Source organism: Erinaceus europaeus, chromosome 1 (assembly GCF_950295315.1).
Source record: "Erinaceus europaeus chromosome 1, mEriEur2.1, whole genome shotgun sequence".
In the NCBI taxonomy this organism is placed as follows: Eukaryota; Metazoa; Chordata; class Mammalia; order Eulipotyphla; family Erinaceidae; genus Erinaceus; species Erinaceus europaeus.
This window is the reverse complement of record NC_080162.1, coordinates 37633459-37655078: the sequence shown is the minus strand read 5'-3', so window position 1 is coordinate 37655078 and position 21620 is coordinate 37633459. Positions and strand designations below refer to the sequence as shown.

General features: G+C 39.8%; 1 protein-coding gene across 1 annotated transcript in view; it reads left to right on the top strand.

Annotated features, from left to right (window-relative positions):
* VAPB (VAMP associated protein B and C) overlaps positions 1-21620 on the top strand; it is an 80351-nt gene that overhangs the window by 27321 nt on the left and 31410 nt on the right. Inside the window, exon 2 of the mRNA XM_007525133.3 lies at positions 14018-14170. Coding sequence (XP_007525195.1) covers positions 14018-14170 — 153 coding nt within the window. The remainder of the gene's footprint in view (positions 1-14017; positions 14171-21620) is intronic.

Sequence of the window (21620 nt, the reverse complement as noted above, 5' to 3'; positions counted from 1 at the left end):
TACCGGCAGCATATTTGTTACGTAAGCAATTAATGTTTAGTTTTCTTTACTATGCTTTTTTTCTTTTTTTCCCACTTTCTGTCTTTGTCTTTTTCTGGTATTTTCCTGAGCTGGATACTAGGCCTTCCATGGTACTTTTGTCTCTTGAATTGTTACATTACAATAGGGTGCCTTGTGGTCTGATTTCCCCATGCATGGAGTTGGTGTGAGAATGAATATTCTTTTTTTCTAACCCAAAGGAATTGATGAATTGAGTATGCAGCCTGCAAGCCTGTTATATAGTCTGTTTCAATCAAGTGGGGTGTATGTGTGTGTGTGTGTGTGTGTGTGTGTGTTCGTTCGTGTTCCAGGAGATGGCACAGTGGATAAAGCATTGAACTCTTATGTACCAGACTGATGTCTACTTCTTTCTCTCTCTCTCTCTCTTCCTATCTCTCTTATTAATAAAGTCTAAAAATACTTGTTAGTGTGTCTTTGTTACTATTTTAAAATATTTTTACTAGTAGTTTAGTAGATTTTTTTTTTAAAGATTTTATTTATTTATGAGAAAGATAGGAGAAGAGAGAAAGAACCAGACATCACTCTGGCACATGTGCTGCTGGGGATCGAACTCAGGACCTCATGCTTGATAATCCAAAGCTTTACTACTGCTAATAGCGAATGTGGTGTTCCATGCTTGCTGACTCTGGAGGATATGATGGAGATTATTAATTTAGAACACTTTTTTTTTCCGGACCAAATTTAGAACACTTTGAAAGCTATGTCAGTGTGTATAGTTCTTTTTTTTAAAGCAACACTTTCTCATTTCTTTTTTTTTAAAATTTTAAAAAATATTTTATTTTATTTATTTATTCCCTTTTGTTGCCCTTGTTGTTTTATTGTTGTAGTTATTTTTGTTGTTCGTCGTTGTTGGATAGGACAGAGAGAAACGGAGAGAGGAGGGGAAGACAGAGAGGGGGAGAGAAAGATAGACACCTGCAGACCTGCTTCACCGCCTGTGAAGCGACTCCCCTGCAGGTGGGGAGCCGGGGTTCAAACCGGGATCCTTATGCCGGTCCTTGTGCTTTGCGCCACCTGCGCTTAACCCGCTGCGCTACAGCCCGACTCCCCATTTCTTTTTTATTATATTTATTTATTGGATAGAGACAGTCAAAAATCGAGAAGGGAGGTAGGGGGAGAGACAGAGAGACACCTGCAGCCCAGCTTCACCACTCAGAAAGCTTTCTCCCTGTAGGTGGGGACTGGGGACTAGAACCTGGGTCCTTGTGCAATGTAATGTGCACTCAACCAGGTGCACCACTATCCAGTCCCAGTAGAGTTCTTTATGTGTAGTTATTTCAAAATAAGAGCCACACAGTTAAGCTTTCTGCTGAAATATTGGAATCCAATGTCTGCCATTATAAACACATTGGTTGAAAAGTTCTATTTTTGTTTCTAAAGCATTGATTTAATGTGTGAAGTAACAATTCAATCAGGAAAATAGATTTAAAATAACTTCTCCCAGTGTCTTTGCTCTAGAATTCATAGTTACTTAAACACTCACCCTCTTTGAATATATTACTGTGATAATTTTTTCTTCATTTTTTTCCAGGGGCAAGTTTTTAACAAAATTATCTTAGAAAAATAATGGTGAAAACATTATTGACATAAATGAACCTTGTTTTAATGCCTCCAGTGTTTGTTCAAATAGCACAGTTTTCTAAAAAATATTTTATTTGTTCATAAAGAGCACAGAGAAAGAGAAAGAACCAGACACTACTCTGGTACATGTGCTGCCAGGGATTGAACTCAGGACTTAATGCTTGAAAGTCTTGTGTTTTATCCACTGTGCTTCCTCCTAGACCACTCAAACAGCACAAATTTATCATTACTTCAGACTCAGGTTATGGACTAGGCTTCTGTCTTTTTATAGGCAAAGTACCAGAATCAGAACCGAGTTGCCTTTGAGGAAGTCTGGTATTCATTTCATGTTACACATATTTATTAGAAGTCCAATGCACTATTCATTGCGCTACGGAGCCACCCTTCATGTTACACATATTTATTGAGCCTCTTTACTGTGTCGCACTCTGTTAGGCCTACTGGCACCCAGTGAATGGACAGCCACAGTCTCCTTTCATGTAGAGGTCTATTCTAGGGGAAAAACTGTCAGAAAAAGAAACAAAGGAAATATCACTTGATAAGTCCTGTGCTGAAGATAGAAAGGATGATAACATTGGAAGAGAACAGCAATCTATCAGTGTTTGTTCACTCAGAACCTGGTTGTGCATACAAAAGGAGGATGCTTGCAGGAAGAATAAAATTATTGTTTCAAATAAAAGGAAACATGGTGTGGCCAGTTTTTTTCATGCATTTGCCAAATCTGTTGAGTATCTGATTTATCTCTGGAAGTATTTTGGATATGGAGGTCATGAGTGATAAAGAGGGACAGAAAGATGTGTTCATGGAGCTTCCATTCTGAAAGGGAAAGACTTAAACAAAGAAATACTGTGCAGCTTGGTGCACTGCAGATGGGTAAGGAAAACAGAAAGCAGTAGGATACGTTTAATGAAAATAGACTGTCAGAAGATAAATTTTAAAGATATCTGTAAGATAGCCAACAGATTTTACTTGATAGTGTCCATTTCCTCCCATTTTAATAAACTTTTCCCATGTACAGTCGACTGTACTGAAACCTCAAGCATAATTTTATTGTCTTAACAAAATCCATCATCAGGCCCAGGCTTCTGGAGACAGATTATTACCTTCTCAGAAGGTAATCTTTTCAGAGTTGAAGTGAAATATGGTTAAGTTGTTTTTTGGAGGGTTGAAGAAAGGAGAGATGTTTTACCTAAATTGTGTTTGCAAGAGTATAAAATAAAACAGCTCTTTTTATGCAGAGTTAAAAAAAAAAACTGTTGCGGAGCTAATAATTTTAACTTTATTTCTGGAAAACTGAGACCTCATAGATTATACATCAAATTGGTATATAACTTATTTAGTAACACACATAGATTAAGTTTCAAAGTATTATAGCAGCATCAGGAGTAAGATTACAAGGGATTTGTATTGGTAATATCAGGATTTCGTGAACTTCAGAAAAAGGACAAAAATCCATCTCTTTGCAAAACAAAGTATATATCTATATAACATATTGCAAAATCTCTGTACTATGTGATATCAGAATTCTTAGAGGGGGACTACCAAAAGTGAATATGAAAGCCAAATACAGTTTTCTCTTTTGAAAAAAAGGTTTTGTTTTTAAAGGAAATTTCAAATTTCACAGCAAAATTGAACAGAAAGTATCATGGAACTCTGGCCTCACACAGCTTGCACAGACTTCTTTACATTTAGCAACCAACATTAGTGGTACATTTATTATAATCAATAAAGTTATATTGACAAAATCAGTATCATTCAAAATGGCCTACATTTTGGGGTTCACTCAGTGTACATCATAGGGGTTTTGAGAAAAATCTGATGGCACGTATGCATTATTATACTATACAAATGATCTCACTGCCCTAAAATTGTCTGTTTTCCTTCTATTCACCCCTCCCTTGTTAAACACTGACAATCACAGGTCTCCATATTTTTGCCTTTTTCAGAATGCTATATAGTTGGGATCATACAGGATATATCTGTGGCAGATTGACTCTTTAGGGGCTGTGTGGTGGTGCACCCAGCTAAGTGCACACATTACCATATGTAAGGATTTGGGTTTGATCTGCTGCTCCCTACATGTAGGGGAGAAGTTTCAGGAGCCGTGAAGCAGGTCTGCAGGTGTGTCTATTTCTCTCTCCCTCTCTATCTCCTCTGTCCCTCTCAATTTCTCTGTCCTATCCAATAAAATAGAAAAAAAAAAGACATATTATGTATTTAAAGTTTAAATAGTCATGGCTTGATAGCTTATTTTAGTGATGAAAATATTCCATTACCTAATGGTCTGGGATGTGGCACAATGGATAAAGCATTGGACTCCCAAGCGTGATGTCCTGAGTTCAGTCCCTGGCAGCATATGTACCAGAGTGATGTCTGGTTCTCTCTCTCTCTCTCTCCTCCTATCTTTCTCATGAATAAATAAATAAAATCTAAATATCTATCTATCGTCTGTCTGTCTGTCTATCTATCTATCTATATTCCATTACCTGGATATACTGTCTTTTTTCTTTTTTGATCTACCATCTTTTATTTATTCACCTACACACCTACAGGAGGACATCCTGGTTGCTTCCAAGTTTTGACAATATGAATAAAGCTACTATAAACTTCATGTGCAGACTTTTATTTGAGCATACATTTTCAGTTCTTTTGGGGAAGGCCAAGGTGTGTGACAGCTAGATGTTGTTGTTATTATTATTTAAAGAAATTTGTCTAATGGTCTTACTAAATACTTACGCCATTCCTACAAAGAATATGTTGAAATTCTATTGCTCCACAATCTTACCAACATTTGACAGTGTTAGATTTTGGCTATTTACTAGATGTGTATTTATTTGTGTCTTGTTGTTTCATTGGTCTCTTAATTCCCTACTAACATGAACATATTTGTTGATTTTCTTCACCTGTATATTCTTTCCTACTTGCTGACCTTTTTTGGTGAGATGTCTTCATCAAGTGCCCATTTTCCATTGGGTTGCTTGTTTAGTTGAGTTTTAAAAATTGCTTGTATATATTGCTCCAGTTTTTCCTTCTCTTTCTCTTTTCCCCATTCCCCTTCTTTTTCCTTCAACACCCCCTTTTCTTTTTTTTTTTTTTTTTAAAGATTTTATTTATTTATTTATGAGAAAGATAGGGGAGAGAGAGAAAGAACCAGACATCACTCTGGTACATGTGCTGCCAGGGATTGAACTCAGGACCTCATGTTTGAGAGCCTAGTGCCTTAGCCACTGCGCCACCTCCTGGACCACAAACAACACCCCCTTTTCTTTCCTTTTCTCCTTTTCCTTCCCTTTCTTTCGAGAATATTGCTTGGTTCTAGCTTATGTTTTTGTTGTTTTTCCCTATGGATTGAACCAGGGTTGTCTGAGCCTCAGGCACTAAAGTCTTTTTGCATAATTAATAATAATTATTCTATCACCCCAGCCCAAATTCTTTGTGTATATTGAATGTCAGCTCTTTATCTGATATACTTTATTTTTTAAAATTATTTTTAAGTTTTTATTTATTTATTTATGAGAAAGATAGAAGAGAGAGAGAAAGAACCAGGTATCACTTCGGTACATGTGCTTCCAGGGATCAAACTCAGGATCTCATGCTTGAGAAGCCAATATTTTATCCTCTGCGCTATCTCCCGGACTGCTATCTGATATGCTTTATGCAAATATTTCCTCATAGTCTGTGACTCTTTGTCTTCTCATTCTCTATGTTTTAAAAAATATTTATTTTATTTTGCATAGAATCAGAAATTGAGATGGGAGGGGGAGATAGGAGGGAGAAAGAGAGACACCCGCAGCACTGCTTCACTCAAAGCTTTCTTTCTTCTGCAGGTGGGGACAGGGGCTCAAACCCAGGTCCTTGCACATTGTAATATACCCTCAACCAGGTGTGCCACCACCTGGCCCCTGCTTATATATCTTTAATGGAGTCTTTTGAATAAGCAGACGTTTTTATTATAGAGATAAGGAAGGAGAATAATACCTTACCTGCTACCCCATCCCCCAAGGTGTATGACATGTTCCTAAGACTTGTAGCCATGTAAAGAGATGGCTGACATGGCAGACTGGGTTAATTTAAACCCCTTGGTAGTTCCCACCCTTGTTGTTCCTGGTTGGCCAATCCAGATTTGTATGGCATTTTTGAATGTAGCTTTATAATTATCAGGTGGTCAACCAGGCCAGAAAGCCTTTATAATTATTAATTTTATACCACAGAAAGTGAAGGCTGGATTTGAACCTGAGTTGCTCACATGGCAAAGGAATGAGTGATCTTAAGCCCCCCCCTTTTTTTAACCTGTATATTACTAATTTTTGGTTTATGGTTGTGGCAAACTTTGGAGCCTCAGGCATGAAAGCCCTTTGCATAACCATTATGCTATCTACTCCCCTTAAATACCTACTTTCTCCCAAATTTGTGTTGTTTTAACTATTGCTTTTTGACCTCCCATTTCACATTTTAGATGGTTAGGTGCCCACTTAAATTTTTTTTTTTAATCTTAACTTATTTATTGGATAGAATCAGCCAGAAATTGAGAGGAAAGGAGATAGGAAGATAGACACCTGCAATACTGCTTCACCACTTCCAAAGCTTCCCCCCTGCAGGGGGTGGGGACTGGGGGCTTGAACTCAAGTCCTTGTACATTGTTTTATTATCTCTATTTATTTTTTGGCTGGAGACAGCCAGAAATTGAGAGGGAAGGGGAAATAGGGAGAGAGGCAGAGACACCTGCAGCCCAGTTCCACCATTCATGAAGCTTTCCCCCTGCAGGTGGGAACCTAGATCCTTAGGCATTGTAACATGTGCTCTCAACCAGGAGCACCGCACCTGGACCCTAGTTCCCACTGTTGTGTAAAAATCATCTGAAACAAGTAATAGAAGAGTGGAAAGAAAAATGGTTAATTGCTGTAGTTCTACAGATGCCAGGTCTTTTATTAATTTCTCAAAAGAAAAAAAAAACTTTTGAAGATTTTGTAAAATTGACTCTTTAGATTGACAATGCTTAAATTCATTGGTAATAAATATGTGTGCTGGTATAGTAAAGCCCCATTTTTTACTTAATGGAAATGGCAGTTTTATGAAATGAAAAGTGACTAGTAAAAATCTGAATGATGCTCATAAGCTCTTAGATCATTTTTATTGAGGCTTTTGTATATTCTAATTCATTAATACAGGGGAAAAGGAGAACACTAACATGTTTTATTTCCTATAATTACTCAAATTGTAAAGAATTTATTTCCAATAAAATCCTTAGAGTAAATTGCCAGGGTGGGGAGGAAACCTACCTTTTTTTTTTTTTTTTTTTTTTGCTTATGAAAATTTATTGTTTAGTCAGTGATGAAGTTCACGTACATATATCTTAAATATACTTCCTTCTGGATTTTTATATATAACATAGCCCAAGAAATTCCTAAGTATTTGTTTTATTGACACTAGGGTTATTTCTGGGGTTCCAGTTCAAATCCACCAATTCCAGTAGCCATTTTCTTTTCCTATTTTATTTTATTTGACAGAGAAATTGAGAGGGGAAAGGAAGATAGGAGAAAGAACTTGTCGACTTGCTTTGCCTTCGGGATTATTACTGGAGCTCCCTGTCGCACTACAAACCCACTGCTCCTGGGGACCATTTTCCCCCATTTTATTAGATAAGACAGAGATACATTGAGAGAGGAGGGGAAAATAGAGAGGGGGGAGAGAGAGAGAGACAAACACCTTCAGACCTGCTTCACTCCTTGTGAAGTGGACTCCCTACAGATGCAGAACCTGAGATTCTCGCGCGGGTCATTGTACTTCATAATACTATGTGCGCTACTTCCTGGCTCCTAGATTTGCTTCAGTAATTGTGAAGCGTCCCCCCTGCATTTGGAGAACTGGGACTTGAACCTAGGCCCTTGCTCATGGAGATGTGTATGCTTAACCTGGTGGACCACCTCCTGACCCTGAAACCCGTCTGAATGAGACCTGACTCCTGATTTAGTATTGAGTGAAAAATCTGGTATATTTTTATACTGCTTATTAGTACAAAATTTATCTTATTAATTTATATTACCTTTTATGTGTTTCATATAGGCTAAAATACTAAATTGCTACGTAATAAGTTAGTGGGGGTATTCCTGCCAGACAGTTAAATGTCCAGTTAAATTTGGTTTATTTTTGTGATGTTCCTAGAGGTCAGTATAAGGGGTAAACAAATATATATATATATATATATATATATATATATTAAAGATTTTTATTTATTTATGAGAAAGATAAGAGGAGAGAGAGAAGCAGACATCACTCTGGCACGTGTTGCTGGGACCTCATGCTTGAGAGACCAAAGCTTTATCACTGCTCCATCTCCCACATCACTAGGGGTAAACAAATATTTAAGTCTAAAATAACTCCTTAAATTCATGAGAGAAGAAAGAGACCCTCGAACTTGAGCTGCAATCTTGCCAGCGCCCCTGCCCCATCTCAGTACAGATAACCTTTGGAAAGTCTGTCATTTAAAAATTGTGTTTGAAGGCTATTCTGAATTCTTGACATTCTGATCTGAAGATGTTTTTATGTTCTTAAGCAGAATTTTGTTGAAACTTAATAATTCAAAGCTTATATCTGGAAAGCTTTAAGGCCTGAAAGTTTATGAATCCCATTTAAATTGTCAGTTCCTCAACCCCCACAGGCTTTCTTTTTTTATTTTTTAAAGATTTTATTTATTTATTCATGAAGATAGAAGAAGAACCAGATATCACCAGTACATTTGTTGCCAGGGATTGAACTCAGGACATCATGCTTGAGAATCCAATGCTTTATCCACTGCACCACCTCCGGACCACAAACAAACGTTTTATTTATTTATTTATTTATATATTTATTTATTTTTAATACCACAGCACTGCTCAGCTCTGGCTTATGGTGGTACCTCGGAGCCTCAGGCTTGAGAGTCTATATAACCATTATACTGTCTACCCCCTACCGCCCTCCACAGGCTTTCTATTTGAAAATTCAGCCCATATTTAGGTATCTGTTTGTGTAGACATACTTTTGTTTGTCTTTTTCCTGTTTTCTTTCCCGTCTCCCAATATTGTAAGGATATTTCAGCTGAAGTTGTATTTCCATGGATTTCTTACTGTTGGCAGTTATGTGATGTCTAGAGATTATGAGTACATGGTGATTATGCCCATGTTGGTTTGACTCTCTGTGTGTGCATGTATGCACACCTATGCTTTTTCTTTTTCTTCTAATGTTTTCCTTATTCCTGTTCTAAGCGAGCAGAAAGACTTTTTTTTTTTTTTTTTAAACTCAGCTCTGGCTTATGGTGGTGCAGGAGATTGAACCTGAGACTTTGGAGCCTCAGGCATGAGAGACAAATACTTAATGAGAGATCAGCCTTTCTCTGTCCTTATTTTTAAGTCATACTGCATGTGTGGGGTAGTGTAAAGGGGAATAAGAGTAGTGTCACAGAGTGCTGCTGCCTTCCTAATCTCCCAAATACTGCCTCAGCACCAAGTGTCCCATTTCTCTTTTAATGAAAAAAACTTGATACAAGGATGGAACATTGTCAGCATATGGTCTTCCCTCTCTGTAGCTGAAAATCGTCGTGGGCCTTTGGGGTTCTTGCCCTGAGTAAGCTTTTAGTTCTCAATAAGGGGATGACTTAGAATATAGAGAGGGCTGTTTGTGATAGACTCACTAGTGAGTTGTAATAACAAAAATCTGCCTTTTCCAACATCTAGCTACAACTGCACCTATAAAATCGGGAAAATGTTGACTCTCTCTCTCACAACCCCTCTGTCTCTGTTTCTCTTTCTCTGTAGTTAGAAACATAGCTCACAGATACGACACATTTAAAAGAAAGATTTGGGGGGGCCAGGCGATGATACACCTGGTTAAGCACATGTATTACCATGAGCAAATACCCAGGTTTGTACCCTCTGCTCCTCACCTGCAGGGAGGGATGCCTCATGAGTGATGAAGTAGATCTTCAGGTGTCTTTTTCTCTCTCCTCTATCTCCCCTTCCCCTCTCATTTTCTCCCTGTCCTATCCAATAAAATAGAACAAAGATAAAAGAAAAAAAAGTAAAAAAGGCCACTGGGAACAGTGGATTCATAGTGCCAGCACCACACCCCCGGTATCAATTAAAAAAAAAGCTTGGGGGCTGGGTGGTAGCCACCAGGTTAAATGCACATTGCACGAAGCTCAAGAACCCATGTAAGGATCCTGGTTCGAGCCCCCGGCTCCCCACTTGCAGGGAGGTTGCTTCAAGGTGGTGAAGCAGGTCTGCAGATGTCTTATCTTTCTCTCCCCCTCTATCTTCCATTCCTCTCTTGATTTCTCTTTGTCCTATCCAACAGAAGCATCAGCAGCAACAACAATAAAATGGATAAAATGGCCTCCAGGAGCAGTGGATTCACAGTGCAGGCACTTCTTCTAGCGTTTGCCAGTGCAGGCACTGAGCCTCAGCAATAGCCCTGAAGGCAGAAAAAAAAAGATTTATTTATTTATTCTTTTTAAAAAATATATATATGTTTATTTATTTTCCCTTTTGTTGCCCTTGTTTTTTTTATTGTTGTAATTATTGTTGTTTTTAGATAGGACAGAGAGATGGAGAGAGGAGGGGAAGAGAAAAGGGGGGAGGAGAGAGAGAGAGAGAGAGAGAGAGACAGACAGACAGACACCTGCAGACCTTCTTCACTGCTTGTGAAGCGACTCCCCTGCAGGTGGGGAGCCGGGGGCTTGAACCAGGATACGTACGCCAGTCCTTGCGCTTAACCCGCTGCCCTACCACCTGACTCCCTTGTTTATTTAATGAGAGGGAGAAAGAATGGGGATGATAGATGCAGAGCATCACTCTGGCATATGCGATGCCAAGGATAGAACTTTGAATTTCATGCTTGAGCTCACTCCACTGCACTACCTCTCAGATTTCACCACCTCCTAGGCTGCATAATGCTTATTGTCATAGGAATAATGTTTCATATCTCCCCATGGTAGGTGTCAACACACCACAGCCTCCACCAACTCCAAAGACAACTCTTACTGGGAAGAGGAAATGAAGCGATTAAGTCTCTTTAGGCATTTTGTTCTTGAAGGAGTCATTGACTATGAAATGAGAATAACTTTTAATATAAGTAATCCTAAATAATGAATGATCTAGTAGTAGAGTCAGTTGTGCTATAATACCACACATACATTCCAAGTGAAATCACTGCACAAAATAACATGATAAAAACCACAAGACTATGGTCCAGGAGATGGTGCAGTAGATAAAGTATAGGACCCTCCAGCATGAGGTCCCGAGTTCAGTCCCCGGCAGCACATGTACCAGAGTGATGTCTGGTTCTTTCTTTCTGTATTTGTTTTCTTCATGAATAAATAAAAATATATGGAAAAACACACACACAGGACTTATGAACAGGGAGTATAAGGTTAGGTGCACAGCCTTCAGAAACTCAGCCGTATATATTTTCATACATACACAAAGATAGGAACCTAAGAAAGAACAGCAGTTCTATTTATATTTGGGGTTAGGAAATGTGTGAATACTACATCTCATCTTGGAAAAGATCTGAGGTTTGCTCATGGAAGTGTTTGAGGAAGAGGGAGGACTACCTTGTGTGTGTGTGTGTGTGTGTGTGTGTATTAACACTAGCTGTAGGGCTTGTGGCTCCTATCCCACAGAGTAGTAGCTAGTTGAAGTGTGTACGTGTGTATTTTGCACATTTACATGGAGCTCAGTTCAACTGGAGGCAGTTTTCTATGTTCAGCTACCATGCCTGCAGACAGAATCGCACATAAGCAAATGTGCAATTCGTTTTATGCTCAAATTGCCCCTCTAATATGCACATCAATCATATTGGAACAAATTCATGTTTTCAGAATAAGCTTTTAGCAGAACTGACTGAAGTTTATTTGATTTTGGAATTAAGTTCCTTTTCCTTTCTTCCTTTCCACTATTATTGATTTCTTAATTTATATTTAAGTTAAACCCATATCAAATTGATTTTTCATACCCCAAGTACCTCTAGAGGAGAAAAAGCAGCATAAGATTTTAATTTTGCCTGCAGTAATCTACACAGTAGTTTCCTCCTTGATGAAAAAAGGCACGTGTCTATTCCTGCCCCTCCCCACCTCCTGAGGCCTTCACTAGAGTACAGATATAGTGCCAGAGATAGAGAAACTGTTACGATGTCACCTTTGTCCTCATGAACGTAGAATTGCACTGACAAATTTTCTTCTTTTTAAAAAATATTTATTAGAGACAGAAATTTAAAAGGGAGAGTGGGTAGAGAGGGAGAGAGACAGTCTTTTCCCACCACTCTTGAAACTTTGCCCCTGCAGGTGGGGACCAGGGGCTTGAACCTAGGTCCTTGCACTTTGTAATATGTACACTTAAGTAGGTGCACCACTGCCTGGCCCCTTCAATTTTCAAGGCATAGCTTTAGATGTCTTTTATTGGCTCTTCTTATGATACAGAAGAACAAACATAAAACTCTTATTAGTTTGTGAACGCAAACTTTCCCTACCCCATCTCCTGCCCCTCTTAATATTTTATTTATTATTTATTTTTTACTTTTGCTTTTCCTGTCTCCCCCTTTTTCTTGTAAATGTAAAAATAAGAGTAAAGACCTTGCCTGGAGGAAGCACAAAGACTTCATTCATTCATGTGGTGAAAAGTCATAAATTTAAAAAGAACCTAGTATTTATATGGTTCAGCCTTCTCATTGGACTCCTTAGTAAACATTTTGGTCACGTGTATACATTGCAGATTGGTGAATAAAAAAAATGAGTTTCAGAGTACAGTGAATAGTATGGTTCCATTTTTGTTAATTCCCTACTCCCCTACATATGTATGTATATACTGTTTGTGCAAGCATAGATGATGTTGAAAGAATGCCCACATTGTTAATATTGGTTACCTCAGGGGATAAGGGATAGCTTATTAACTTTCTCTTTATACATCTTTTATTGTTTGGCTTATTTTAAGAAGCATGTTTTACTTTTTTAATTAAAAAATCTAATAAAGGAGAAAATGAATAAATAATAATAAAAAATACCTTGAGGGCATCTAGCTTGTTTCCATCTTCCTAGTAGCATAGGTAGTTAAAACTGAGTGTGATGTTTCAGGTGTAAGCTGCCTATCACAACTACAAATTTGCTGCAGTCTAAGGTGCTTATAGACCATTAACACTTGACAGTTAGTCTTAATATCTATTGCTACTCGATTTGAACTGGGAATAGGAGATTGCTTATTTGGTGGTGTGAACACTACCAGCTGTACAGATTTCAGGTTCAAACCCCCAGTCAAAAGTGGAGCACCCTGCAAAGCTGTGCTGTATGTCTTCTCCCCCCCCCCCAAGTCTCTGAATTTCTACCCATGTGTTACCATGCATAAAGATCTGGATTCAAGCCCCTGGTTCCTACCTGCAGAAGAGGAAACTTCATGAGTGGTGAAGCAGTGCTGCATGTATCTCTCTTCCTCTTTAATTTCTATCTCTATCAAAAAAAGAAAGAGAAAGGGAAGAAATGGCCAAGGAAAAAGTGCACTGGAAGTGATAGTATTGTGTAGGCACAAAGCCCCAGTGAAACTTTGGAGAGGGGCCAGGAAGTCATTTTTGAACCTGTCTTTTTTTTTTTTTTCTCCTAAGTTTCTTTAAATCTTCATTTATTGAATAGAGACAGCCAGAAATCAAGAGGGAAAGGGGTGATAGAGAAGGAGAGAGACACCTGCAGCCCTGCTTCACCACTTGGAAAGCTTTCCCTCTGCAGGTGGGGACTGGGGGCTCAAATGTGGGTCCTTGTGCATTTTAACATGTGCACTCAACAAGGTGTGCCACCCCCTGGCCCCTTAATTCAAGTCTTTACATTTTCCTGGTTTGATTTCACTATGTTATCATAGGAATTAGTATTTAGCGTAGGTTGAGAACTGGCATGAAAATTTACAAGTAACAAGTTTTCCTGAGCCTTACATTTTTTCCATCTGTAAAGTGGCAGTAATCAAATTTGTGAGGTTTCAGTGAGATACTGTTAGAATATTCTTTTTTTTTTTTTTTTTTTTTAACCAGAGCACTGCTCAGCTATGGCTTTTGGTGGTGTTAGGGATTGAACCTGGGACTTTGGAGCTTTAGGCATGAGAGTCTCTTTGTATATAACCATTATGCTACCTATCCCTACCTCTGTTAGTACTATCTAGGTGCTTGGTGGCATGGTGAGGATATGGTGAATTTTGTTTGTTACTATTAGGACCTTGACTTTTCTTCCCTGTTCATGACTGTCTTGGATCTTGAATCTTCCCTTAATCATAGTCATATCCCCCCTGAACCCAGACCATAAATCAGTCACTTTTCTGAACTTTTTTCATGACATTCTCAATCAGTCACTTTCTGTCTTCTTCCATAGGTCCCTTCACTGATGTTGTTACCACCAATCTAAAGCTTGGCAACCCTACAGACCGAAATGTCTGTTTTAAAGTGAAGACCACGGCACCCCGTAGATACTGTGTGAGGCCCAACAGTGGGATCATTGATGCAGGGGCCTCCATTAATGTATCTGGTAAGTCTTGAGACTGAAGCCCAACTGGGTGGGCTAAAAAAGCCTCTTAGAATTTCAGTGGAGTTCCTGAAAACTTACTTGTACAACAGCAAAGTAAGATGGTTGACTTATGCTACCACCATTCCCCTGGTTACAGAGCCTAGTGGGTTCCACTCACCTGCTGTTTTTCCATAATTAATGCCTCTTTGATTTAATGCTTGCAGCTTTTGCGCCTCAATAGTTAGAACAGAATTAAAGTGTTAACTTCAGACTTTACTTCAGAATGAGTTTGGTTTTCACTCCCTTGAAATTAAATCTGCCCTTTGGCAATAAATAAAAAAGGGCTAAACAAACTTAATTTTACTTTGTGGGAGAAAGCTAAATGGAGTTATTTTCTTATTTAAGCTAAATGATTTCTGACATTAAGCTCATGTCATTTCCAATGACTGGTAACTGCACTTTACTGATTGTGAAAAGCAAAGGGAGATGAGGACTGAGGAAATTGGAATATATTCAAGGGTGTAAGTTTTGTGCATGTCTGATGGTTTTTTTTTTTTCTCTACTGTCTGAGCATGCATATATTTTCTAAAGTCTCAATTTTGAAAAGATGCTGGTAAATTGCCCAGATTGAGAATTGGATTTCAGAATTAAGGAGATGCAAGTGATAGGGTTGAGTTTTAAATGTATTTTATAAATGAAATAAACCTTTAGCTCATTTGAACTTCTGCATCCAAGAATGCCGTTTGCATTTGTGAGAGAGTATGTGTTTATCTTTTAAATATCAGGAAATTCTGTGTCACAGAGGACTTTGCATCATTAGAAGCTGTACTCATTTGAAGTGGTTACCTGGATAGCTTTTTCTGTGACAGATTTTCATTGTGGTACATTTGGCTGTTCATTTGATACTTTAAAGATAATGATTCACCTCTTTGGGAAGATATGTTTCATTAGCTGATCATTTCTGCACACACTTTTCCTCTGTATTCCTTGGTCTCTCTCATTATGGTGTACCCACACCAGCTATCGCCCTGTGTGCTACTCTGAGTCTGCAAGACCTGATCTCAACTCTTCTTGTTTTTAATTTCTTTAATCTTTTTTTTATTTATTGGATAGAGACAGCCAGAAATCGAGGGGGAAGGGAGGAAGGGAAGGAGAGGGAGAGGGACAGGAACAGGGAGAGGGAGAGGAGAGACCTGCAGCACTGTTTTACCACTTGTAAAGCTTTCCCCCTACAAGTGGGAATCAGGGGCTTGAACCCAGGTCCTTGTACATTGTAACATGTGCACTCAACCAGGTGTGGTGCCACCTGCCAGTCCCCTGATCTCAACATTTAAATCTTTTTTTTTTTATTTTTATTTTTAAAAAATATTTTATATTTATTTATTTACTTATTCCCTTCTGTTGCCCTTGTTGTTTTATTGTTGTAGTTATTATTGTTGTTATTGATGTCATCGTTGTTGGATAGGACAGAGAGACATGGAGAGATGATGGGAAGACAGAGAGGGGGAGAGAAAGACAGACACCTGCAGACCTGCTTCACCGCTTGTAAAGCGACTCCCCTGCAGGTGGGGGATCCTTATGCCGGTTCTTTTTTTTTTTTTTTTAATCTATTTTTTATTTAAGAAAGGATTAATTAACAAAACCATAGGGTAGGAGGGGTACAACTCCACACAATTCCCACCGCCCAATCTCCATATCCCACCCCCTCCCCCGATAGCTTTCCCATTCTCTATCCCTCTGGGAGCATGGACCCAGGGTCATTGTGGGTTGCAGAAGGTAGAAGGTCTGGCGTCTGTAATTGCTTCCCCGCTGAACATGGGCGTTGACTGGTCGGTCCATACTCCCAGTCTGCCTCTCTCTTTCCCTAGTAGGATGGGTCTCTGGGGAAGCTGAGCTCTAGGACACATTGGTGGTGTCTTCAATCCAGGGAAGTCTGGCCGGCATCCTGATGACACCTGGAACCTGATGACTGAAAAGAGAGTTAACATACAAAGCCAAACAAATTGTTGAGCAATCATGGACCCAAAGCTTGGAAAAGTGGAGAGGAAGTATTAGGGAGGTACTCACTGCAAACTCTAGTATACTTCTGCTTTCTTACTTTGGTGCCATACTCCAAACTCAGTCAATTTCTGCTTTGCGTTTCTACTTCTTTTTTTTTTTTTTTTTACATGCATAACATTCCCCAGATTCCCATTTAGCAATACAACCCCCACTATTTCATTCATCATTTTTCATCGACCTGTATTCTCCCCACCCACCCACCCACCCCAGAGTCTTTTACTTTGGTGTAATACTCCAATTCCATTTCAGGTTCGACTTGTGTTTTCTTTTCTAATCTTGTTTTTCAACTTCGGCCTGAGAGTGAGATCATCCCATATTCATCCTTCTGTTTCTGACTTATTTCACTCAACATGATTTTTTCAAGGTCCATCCAAGATCGGCTGAAAACGGTGAAGTCACCATTTTTTACAGCTGAGTAGTATTCCATTGTGTATATATACCACAACTTGCTCAGCCACTCATCTGTTGTTGGACACCTGGGTTGCTTCCAGGTTTTGGCTATTACAAATTGTGCTGCCAAGAACATATGTGTACACAGATCTTTTTGGGTGGATGTGTTGGGTTCCTTAGGATATATCCCCAGGAGAGGAATTGCAGGGTCATAGGGTAGGTCCATTTCTAGCCTTCTGAGAGTTCTCCAGACTGTTCTCCACAGAGGTTGGACCAATTGACATTCCCACCAGCAGTGCAGGAGGGTTCCTTTGACCCCACACCCTCTCCAGCATTTGCTGCTGTTACCTTTTCTGATGTGTGACATTCTCACAGGAGTGAAGTGATATCTCATTGTTGTCTTGATTTGCATTTCACTGACAATCAGAGACTTGGAGCATTTTTTTCATGTGTTTCTCGGCCTTTTGGATCTCTTCTGTGGTGAATATTCTGTCCAAGTCCTCCCCCCATTTTTGGATGGGGTTATTTGTTGTCTTGTTGTTGAGTCTGGTAAGCTCTTTATATATGTTGGTTATTAAACTCTTATCTGATGTATGGCATGTAAAGATCTTCTCCCATTCTGTGAGGGGTCTCTTGATTTGGGTAGTGGTTTCTTTTGCTGTGAAGAAGCTTTTTAATTTGATGTAGTCCCATTGGTTTATACTTGCCTTAGTCTTCCTTGTAATTGGATTTGTTTCATTGAAAATGTCTTTAAAATTTATGCGGAAAAAAGTTCTTCCAAATTTTCCTCTAAGTATCTGATAGTTTCTGGTCTAACATCCAAGTCCTTGATCCACTTGGAATTTACTTTTGTATTTGGTGAAATACAGTGATTCAGCTTCATTCTTCTGCATGTTTCAACCCATTGTTTCCAACACCATTTGTTGAAGAGACTCTGCTTTCCCCATGTAATAGTCTGGGCCCTTTTGTCAAAGATTATATGTCCATAGGTGTGGGGCCTCACTTATGCCGGTTCTTGCGCTTCGTGCCACCTGCACTTAACCCGCTGCACTACTGCCCAACTCCCCATTTAAATCTATTTTAGAGAAGTCAGGAGAGAGGGAATCAGCATTTATTTAGGGTCTGCTTCTTTTTTTTTTTTTTTAAAGTATTTTATTTATTTTTATTTTATTTTTGAGAGAGTTGCAGAGAGACAAAGACACAGAGAAACACCAGAGCACTGCTCAGCTCTGGCTTATCAGCGGTACAGGGGATTGAACCCGAGACTTCAGAGCCTCAGGCATGAGAGTCTCTTTTTGTATGACCATTATGCTATTTACCCCCACCCTATTAAGGGTCTTCTTTGTGTTGAACCTTTACATTACTATCTCATATTTTTTGTTACCTGCCCTATAAAGAATACATACATCTTTACCACCACTGTGTTGAGATTAGTGATTTCTGACTTATGAATCTAGTGAGTCTGAGAGCCTAGATGTAGATCATTCTGTTTGACTGTTAAGCCTAGATGCTTCCAATTGCATCTTATTGGAGAAAGGAATTGATGCAGGTGTTGGTATTTCTATATCCTTTAGTACCATATATTTTTAGTATGTCTATTAAATCAGGGGTAGATGAAATCATTTGCCCTTTTTTATCTTGTTTAGTTAAATAAGTGCTTCTCCTCCCCCCCCCACACACACACTCATCAACTCTGGTTTATGGTGGTGCAGGGGATTGAACCTGGGACTTTGGAGCCTCAGGCATGACAATCTCTTTGTACAACCATTAGGCCATCTGCCCCCAAATGTTTGTTCCTTTTAACTTCAGTGCCCCTCTCAGTGTTCTTATCCATGTCAAACTTGAGCAAAGTTCTCACAATAGATGAAAATCACTAATTTTCAGTTAATGGGACAGCAGCATGTCTTTATTTTATTTTATTTTTTGCCTCCAGGGTTATCACTGGGGCTCAGTGCCTGTACTACAAATCCACTGCTCCTGGAGGCCATTTTCCCCATTTTTGTTGTTGTTATTGTTCTTGGATAGAACAAAAAGAAATCGAGAGAGGAGGGGAAGACGGGGGGAGAGAAAGATAGACCTCTGCAGACCTGCTTGTGAAGCGACTGCCCCCCCCCACCCCCCCCCGCAGGTGGGGAGCCAGGAACTGAAACGGGAGACTTATGTGGATCCTTGAGCTCTGCGTCATGTGTGCTACCACTCAGCCCCCGCAACATGTTTTTCTTTCTTCTTCTTTTTTGTTTTTTAAAGAATTTATTTATTTATGAGAAAGATAGGCAGAGAAAGAACCAGACATCACTCTGGCACATGTGCTGCCAGGGATTGAACTCAGGACCTCATGCTTGAGAATCCAGTGCTTTATCCACTGCGCCACCTCCCGGACCATGCAACATGCTTTTCTAAATAAAATGGCCTCATTGTATTAAATCTATTTATTAAACATCAATAGGAATGTTTGTGTATCTCTTTTTAAAAGATTCTTTTCTTCCTCATTGTATGAATATATTTTTTAAAGTACTAGCTAACCCTGAGCACTTGTTTTAATTTATGACTGTCTACTTAAGGGAGATTAAGGACTCTGTGGTTGTAGTCTTTTGCAGATAAGAAAGTAGAATACAGGGAGTCGGTTGGTAGAGCAGTGGGTTAAAGCACGTGGTGCAAAGCGCAAAGACGGGAGTGAGAATCCTGGTTCGAGCCCCCGGCTCCCCTGCAAGGGAGTCGTTTCACAGGCAGGGAAGCAGGTCTGCAGGCGTCTTTTTCTCCCCGTCTTCCCCATCTCTCTCCTATCTCTCCTCTGTCCTATCCAACATGACGACATCAATAACAACAACAATAACTACAAGAAAACAACAAGGGCAACAAAAGGAAATAATAAATATTAAGAAAATAAAAAGAAAATAGGATACAGAGAGTGAGTGTGATCATCTAGATTCTCAGGAATAGTTAGTGGCAGAAGTAATGTTTGATGACAGGTATCTTTAGTCCTTATCCAGGGGCTCTTCTGTGATACAAAGCTGCCTCCACAGTGTTAAGAGGATAGTGTCGTGCTGTGACGTGGAGGAGAGAGAGAGAGAGAGAGAGAGAGAGAGAGGGAGGGAGGGAGGGAGGGAGGGAGGGAGGGAGGGGATCCGGAGCGGAGAGGGAACACAATTCTTTATTTGCGCACCTCAGAGTTGGGTGAGAGCGCAGTGGTTCGGGCCACGTGAAGCTAGCCAAAATGGCTGCCTCCTGCGTCTAATCACTGAAGTGAAAAATGGGAAAGAGAGTGAGGGGCGGAAGAAGAAGGGCTTTTATAGGGCAAAAACCGGGAGTGACGAGCCAGGACAGGATTGGTTGGGAAAGGCACTCGGAGAATGTCCCAACTCTCAGAATGTCCCAACTCTCGCAGGAATTGGCAATAGCCTGAGTGGACAACATGGCAGAACAGGCGCTCTAAGAATGTCCCAACTCTCGCAGGAACTAGCAATAGCCTGAGGGGACAACATGGCAGATGTGACTGCATCTGCACAATTTCCCAGCATCATGGTCCTACTCACTAGTGAATTTAAAATAGAAAAACACTATACCTTTCCCCCCCCTTTTATTTATTTATTTTTAAGGTAATTTCATCTTTATTTATTTATTTTTAAAATTTTTATCATCTTTATTTATTGCATAGAGACAGCCAGAAATTAAGAGGAGGAGGGGAGATAGAGAGTGAGAGAGACACCTGCAGACTTGCTTCACCACTCGCAAAGCTTTCCCCCTGTAGGGAAGCAGGTCTGCAGATGTCTATCTTTCTCTCCTCCACCGGGGGGTCGAACTTGGGTCCTTGTGCACTTTAACATGTGCACTCAACGAGGTATGCCACCACCCAGCCCCTTATTTTATTTATTTTTTTATTTATAAAAAGGAAACACTGACAAGAACCATAGGATAAGAGGGGTACAACTCCACACAATTCCCACCACCAGAACTCTGTATCCCATCCCCTCCCCTGCCCGATAGCTTTCTTATTCTTTAAAACACTATACCTCTTAACATGTAAAGCTCTTGGGGACAGAAGCCATAGGATAATGAAATGTTCGTGGTCTGTGTACTTTTTCCTAGATGAGAAAAAATTATATTTGCACATGAAAAGGGCATTCTTCTTCCTCTTCCCCTTCCCCTTCCCCTCCCCCCCCCCCATTTGCTTCAGAGCTTGAATTGTGTAGTTGGATGAAGTCAGATGTCATTCATTACATGTCTGGGACAGTCTCACAGGCTTGAAAAGGAGCAATGCCCATTTGCTTTGCTGCTGAATAGATCCTATGCTATTTACTAGACATTCATATGTTGGAGTACAAGACACTGGCCTAGCTGCCTTTAAAATAGCTGCTCTTAAAATGCAACTGTAAGATATCTTGGTGAGGGAGTCGGGCGGTAGGTAGCACAGCGGTTAAGCGCAGGTGACGCAAAGCACAATGACCGGTGAGACGATCCCGGTTCAAGCCCCTGGCTCCCCACCTGCAGGGGAGTCGGTTCACAAGCGGTGAAGCAGGTCTGCAGGTGTCTATCTTTCTCTTCCCTCTATCTCCCCCTCCTCTCTCCATTTCTCTCTGTCCTATCCTACAACGAAGACATCAATAACAACAATAATAACCACAACAATAAAACAACAAGGGCAAAAACAAAGGGAAAGTGAATAAATAAATATTTTAAAAAAAGATATCTTGGTGAGTATGTAGGGTTACCAGATCCCTTAGGGAGAGAGAGTTCTTAGGAGGAAGAGGATTCCAGTATTCCAGACTGCGCAAAGGACAGCCATCTCTCTCCCTGGGTGCACACACTTATCATGCCCGATCTCATTCGCTGTGCTCAGAGATCACTAGACTTGGAGTCTGGAAACCTGAGCAAGTAGCCCAACTCTGCTATTTAACCTATTTGGTGATCTTTGGCCAATCTGTTAACTGCCCTGCCTCCTAGTTTTCTCACTTGTAAAATGGAGAGATTAATATCTACTTCACTAATATTTACAAGAACTGTGTTAACCTAGTGTGGTATA